Raw genomic sequence first — 6,293 nt, forward strand, 5'->3', positions numbered from 1 at the left:
CCGCTGCTCTGTGAAGAACTGATTGCTAGATCTTTGGTATTAGAGATGGGCCGCTGCTCTGTGAAGAACTGATTAGAAGAATGGATCCCAGACTTTAGCATGAATTATGCTCACCAGAGGTGACTTTTAAAGCACAGATTTCAGACTAAAGAATTGGCTTAGTGGTAGACTGCTGATCTAACCTGCCCAGCCCCATCACTGCAGCCACTAGTGGTAATAAACATACAAGTAAGCCATATCAGAACACCAAGCCGAGAGTCTGTAACACTATGAATCTCGTCTGGCAGACAAGTCTCCCGGAACCTGCAAAGTTAATAATGAAAGGCACTGTCTGTGGGGTTGCAGAGATGATTCAGTGGTTAGAGTGAGGATGACTGTTGCAGAGGACCAGGGTTCAGTTCCTAGCACTGACACTGTGACTCACAATTACCTGTTCCTCCAGTTACACACAGTCCAACACTCCCACTTCTGACTTCTGTGGGCTGTCATGTGCATATGGTGCACATAAAATAAACTCAGGCACACACAAATACACATAAAACGCTTTTCAATAAATAAAATTACTGTTGTTAGTGTAGCAATAATTTTTGTCCTACTAAATGTAACTAGCAATTCCCTATATTTTTCAATCTGTCAGCAGCACTGACAACAGACAACATCCACTGTTACCTAGTAATATCTGGGTCTGCCCCTTGACTCCTGATCTTTTCTTTTTTACCTGCAGAACCATGTTTAAAACAAACAAACAAACAAAAATAACAATAAACAAACAAAATCTATACAAAAAAAACTAAATAGAAAATGCAATACTGAACTAGAGTAAATCTGAATTGTATTATATGTAGCTACAAAGATAAAAGTGAAAAGCATAGTAAAATAAAAAGAGGTAACTTACAGAAGAACCACATAAAATCCCTGTATCAACTTAAAAAGTTAACTCGACAATTCCAATCAAATCTAATGTCTTCCTAGACCAGCTGTCCACAGCCAACCAAACACATACCTGGCATACTTCTGATACTGACATAACCATATATCTAACTATATTACACAATTTAAAAGTTACATTTTCTTTTTGAATCAAATACCTGAAGGCTGATATTTTGAAGGGAAATACCAAAAGAGAGTGGTTTGTCTCCATTTGTGATCTGAAGAAAAACAAAATAAACTACTTAGATGGTTTGTCAATTGGGCAAAAATCACTTCATAGAAACAGTCAAATATCTGAGAAATATCTTATTTCAAATATTCAAAATCATTATTTTTCAGGACAATTCTCTCTCTATTTTTTTTTTCCTAAAAAACGACATTCTGTGTCACCCAGTAAAGAAAGTCGGGTGGCAGAGGCAAAAGTAAGCCCGCTGCTTTGCTGTAGAACCTGAACCTTCTGAGAGTCCTTTACTCCAGGCTCCTGTCTGGTAACAACTATTCTCCTTAAGAGCAAACCAGGCAAAATGCAAGGCCCTGGTCTCAGCCCCAGATTGCAGCTAAGCACACTAGGTAGGCCATCACCATTGCCACCTGTGTGGGCACAGAAGCTCCGCCCCTTCCTGGGATGGACTGAAACTTAGTAGCTGAGAAACCCACTGTTTTCAGCCCCAACTTTTGGCAGAAAGAAAAAAACACTCTGTTTGCACATAAATTCTCCACCAATGTGTTTGAAAATAACAATCTCTATGCACTTTAGCATGTAAAATAATAGTAAATACTTTATAGACTCAAAGACATACTCCTTTGAGTATTTTTTAAATAGACTTGGTCTTTCCATGTATACACTGGACTTTGTTTTGTTTCAATCTCAGACTCTTCTGTCATCTTTAAAGCTGCAGCATCTGGAAGCTCTCTCACATGCATAGCTGTTGAGTGCCTCTCACAGGTGTAAAGTGTTAGTTCATGAAACTTGTGTTATAAGAATAACTTTATTTTAAAAGGGTAAAGGAGAAAGGTACATGCAAAAATCTATGTATATTTTCATTGTAAAAATCCAACTTCTTGTTAAATTTTAATTGTTAAAAAAATGTTTGAATCCAAGGAGGCTCTTTAAAGAGTTGTTTCTTCTAAGAACCAAGAGAAAGCCAGGTCAATGACAATTCTCTAGGTCGCATGTACTGGAGTTGTGCCTTTTCTACCACACAGGATTTAGTAAACTTGTCAAAAATGTTACAGCTCTTAAAAAATGATACAACAACATTTAATGCAAATTGAATGGTTATCTTTAATAGTGAACTTGCCACAATCGGGAATCACCTGAGCAGAGGATCCCAATGAGGAATTGTCAAGTGTTTAAGGTGGGGTGAATGTCTTGATGATATTAACTGGCATGCAGCCCTCTTTGGATGACATCACCCCTGGGTTTGGGTCTTGTGCTGGGTAAAAGTGGCAAAAGTGAGCTGAATATAGGCATGCATATTCACTGTTTCTGCTTTGACAAATGTGCATGCAACTCTCTGCTTCACATTCTTGCCCTGACTTTCTGCAATGATGGATTGTGACCTGAATTGTAGACAGTAAGACGTTTCTCTCTCAAAGATGCTTTTATCAGGCCCCCTACACTTTTGTAGCAGATGTGCAGCTTGGTCTTCATGTGGATTCCTTATGAAGGAGGAGATGTCTCTGACTCTGATGCCTGCCATTGGATTCCCTTCCTCTAGCTGGACAGCCTGACTGGGCCTCTGTGGGAGAGGATGCTTAGTCCTGATGCAACTGGATGTCCCAGGGCAGGGTGGCACCCAAGGCTGGACTTGGTAGTGAGGGGAGGAATTTGTCAGGACTGAGAGCAGAGGAGGGAGGGGCTGCAATTGGTATGTAATCAATCAATAAGGAAAGAAATGCTGTGCAGGGAAGNTATGTAATCAATCAATAAGGAAAGAAATGCTGTGCAGGGAAGATGCGTTTGTCAGGGTATTTATCACAGCAACAGAAAAAAAAAAAAAAAAAAAACTAGAACAGCAACTAAGTAAGTATTTAAAACAATAAACTACTGAAGAGAAGTTAAGTTAGCTCTATTTATTCTCAAGCCAGTGATCTTTGCTGGAGGCAAAAATCTGTGGAACTCATTAACTCACAAGACACTGCCTTCATAACTCAATGTTCAAACAGTTTAGCAAAGTCTAATCAAGTTCTCTTTGAAAACAACGATAAAACAAAAAGACTTCATGGCCATCAGCTCTCTGTATTTACTAAGCTGCCCACTACAGAGCAAAAGCCACACGTAGTCAAATACATACATGAGGATACAATACTTACATCATCTTCATAACGAATATGGATATTGGAGATTTGCACTTGAAGGTTCTGTATGATTTGAGTAATTAACTTTTCTGTAAAAGTGTCCTGTTTCTCCTCCTGAGGTTTTTCTAAAATTGCAAATATTCCTTTTTAAATTGAATGAAACACAAACCCTATAATTATCCATATATTAAAGTAACATATTTCCTTGTTAAAATGTAAAACACTTTAAATAGATCACTTGAGATTTGCCAAATCTCTCATATCAAAGGTATCTCTCTCTCTCTCTCTCTCTCTCTCTCTCTCTCTCTCTCTCTCTCAAAGCAACTAAATGCACAATGTTTCAAAGCTAGCTTCCTGTCTCATTAGACTGCAGCCAACTGTGTTAAACTTACTGGTGCTAAACTTTATAACCTGAATGTAAGGGCCAGAGGACAAGCACATCGGCCATGACACAGTGTCTTCTACAATTGTCAGAAAACCCAACCATACAATTGTTAACAACATGATTACCTAAACAATAACTGCACAATAACAGCATTAGCTGACATGCCAACATTGATAAGGAGACTCAGAAGGCCCCATCCCTACATCAAGACCTACAGACAATGAATGACTGCTTAGAAAGGGAGAATCAGTGTTTTCCTCATAAGAAAAGCCTCATAAAAGGTCATCCAATCCCAAGATGTCAGACCTGAACATACGTACATCAGCGTAACTCTAAATAGATTGAGCAGGTTGCATTTATACATACACTGTGTATGTGCACACACAGAGAATTATTATTATTATTATTTAATAATTCAATTTATCAAATTTATATTATGTATTAAATTTATAAATATTTTATATTGTATATAATATATGAATAAACATATATATTAAACTTCTAAATAGTTTTAATATTGTTTAATAATTATTATTAAAGTAATAATTACTACTGTTATTATAGAAGTGGTCATACATGTGAGAGGGATAAGGGACATAGAAGGAGCAGAGGAGGGTAGGGAGGTGTGGAAGCCTCAAACACTCACACAGCTCTCTACTTCTAGCACACCTTGGAAGTAAAGGTATAGGAAGATAACTCCTTGTTGTGTGTAATTATTAAAAAACAATCCATGCTAGCACAGGCTACTCTCAGGCCACAGCGGTCTCCCCGCCCCCATGGCTATCCCCATGGTTCACTTGCTGCTGAACCCGCTCACATTCCTAGTCATCCGCACCCTGTGGCTAGTTGTCACAAACCTGTAACCCAGTCAAATCCAAACTGCAGAGGCTTGTAAATTATCAGTCAGATTTATAACAGTAAATTCTTAACTCATAAAACGCCCACTCAAAGAACTCAAAACTCAATTGATATAAACACAAGCTGTCCACTTAGACTGGACAAATTACCCTATGTTATTCTATTGCTCTTCTATGATACTCATAGCTACCTGTGGCTATTTCAAGCCACATTGATCTAGTTCGTCCTCTTCATCTTTCTCTGTCCTTTTCTCTTCTCTGTCTCTCTGTCCTGTCTCTAAAACTCTCAGCCCGCCTTCCTTTTCCACTGCCCAATCACAGCTCTATCTTTTACCTGCCCTCACCTGCGTATCTACAGCAATCCACAATTCCTCTGTCATCATCATTTGATTCCAACTATTTTTAAGGTAACACATGACCCAGATGTCAAAAATAAAATGATCATTTTTATATTAGCTGAAATCCCATCAGGACGTGGGATATTATTTGCTTCTTAATATGGCTCCTTTCCCATGCAACCATAAACTTCAATTTTCCTTCTGCCATCCTTTGATAGCCTTGTTTGTGTCTTCTTCCTCTGTACAATCACGAGGTGGCAGGTTCCCTTAAACTTAATCCTAGAATTATCTTTCTTCTCATTCTATACTGTTGCTGCAGGAACATTACTCACATCTTAAAATATTTAACTGTTACCCTAATGTTGAGAACTTTCAAAACAATACTGAATTTAAAAAGTAAACTGCAGAGTGGGGAGACTGTGACAGTAAACTATGGAGCAGTCAGCATGGCAGGGGACGAGGCTGCCAGATGCAGACTCAGGAATGAAGGGGAGGGAAGTGTAGATGCCTCCAATGTGAGCTTAAATCTAATACATCTTGCTGAAGCACTTAGACTTTATCCTGATACTGAGGCATCATCAGTGTTTTAAATAGAACTAAATATTAGTATTTTGGACCTAATAAATTCTCATTAAACATGGTCAATATTGTATGAATTTCCATTTTTCAGTAAGGCATCATTAAGGAAAAAAATAAAGGAAAAGAAAACAAACAAAAATGGTAAATCCACGAGGCCAGAAGAAGGTGAAAGACTTGGGGAAAAGCAACAAAAAAGAAGATGGCTTCAGCCAAACTGAAAAAGAAATTTAAATCGTAAACAACCCAGGATGGTGTTGTCATTGAAACGGAAGATAGTTTAAAACCAGGACAACGAAAGATTCAGGGACTATAAATCACACTAAACAAAATGGCCATCTGGGAGTGTCCTTAATGGGAAGGGGTATTACAGAACTCAGTGTAGGGCTAGAGAGATGGCTCTGGTTAAGAGCACTGGCTGCTGTTTCAGGTTGAATTCCCAGACCCACAAGGTGGAGTAACTGCACTTGCCCCCCTTCTGACATACCCAGACACCATGCATGCAAATGTTGCACACGTACTTTTCGACAAAACACCCCTACATGTAAAATAAAATTATAATTAAAATTACTTTAAATAATTAGTTTAAGATCTGTATGATAGCCGGGCAGTGGTGGTGCACACTCCCAGCACCTGGGAGGCAGAGGCAGGCGGATTTCTGAGTTTGAGGCCAGCATGGTCGGTCTACAGAGTGAGTTCCAGAACAGCCAGTTTCAAGACAGACAGACAAACCCTGTCTCAAAAAAAAAAAAAAAAAAATCATTCTGATAAGCAGTCAAATGTGTAGGATTCCCCTTCGCCCAGCCCGGCAGAGGAGAGGCAGAGAGGCAGAGAGGCAGAGAGGCAGAGAGGCAGAGAGGCAGAGAGGCAGAGAGGCAGAGAGGCAGAGAGGCAGAGAGGCAGAGA

The 6,293-nt window shown here is 39.1% G+C and overlaps 1 protein-coding gene across 3 annotated transcripts in view; it reads right to left on the bottom strand.

Annotated features, from left to right (window-relative positions):
* Positions 1-6,293, bottom strand: part of Vps13a (vacuolar protein sorting 13 homolog A) — a 168,703-nt gene that overhangs the window by 138,624 nt on the left and 23,786 nt on the right. For all 3 annotated transcript variants that reach the window (XM_021151796.1, XM_021151798.2, XM_021151797.1), the window contains exons 6-7: positions 3,247-3,356; positions 1,089-1,148 (exon numbers count right to left, since the gene is read on the bottom strand). In XM_021151796.1, the coding sequence (XP_021007455.1) occupies positions 1,089-1,148; positions 3,247-3,356 (170 nt within the window). The remainder of the gene's footprint in view (positions 1-1,088; positions 1,149-3,246; positions 3,357-6,293) is intronic.

Source organism: Mus caroli, chromosome 19 (genome assembly GCF_900094665.2).
Source record: "Mus caroli chromosome 19, CAROLI_EIJ_v1.1, whole genome shotgun sequence".
Taxonomy (NCBI): Eukaryota; Metazoa; Chordata; class Mammalia; order Rodentia; family Muridae; genus Mus; species Mus caroli.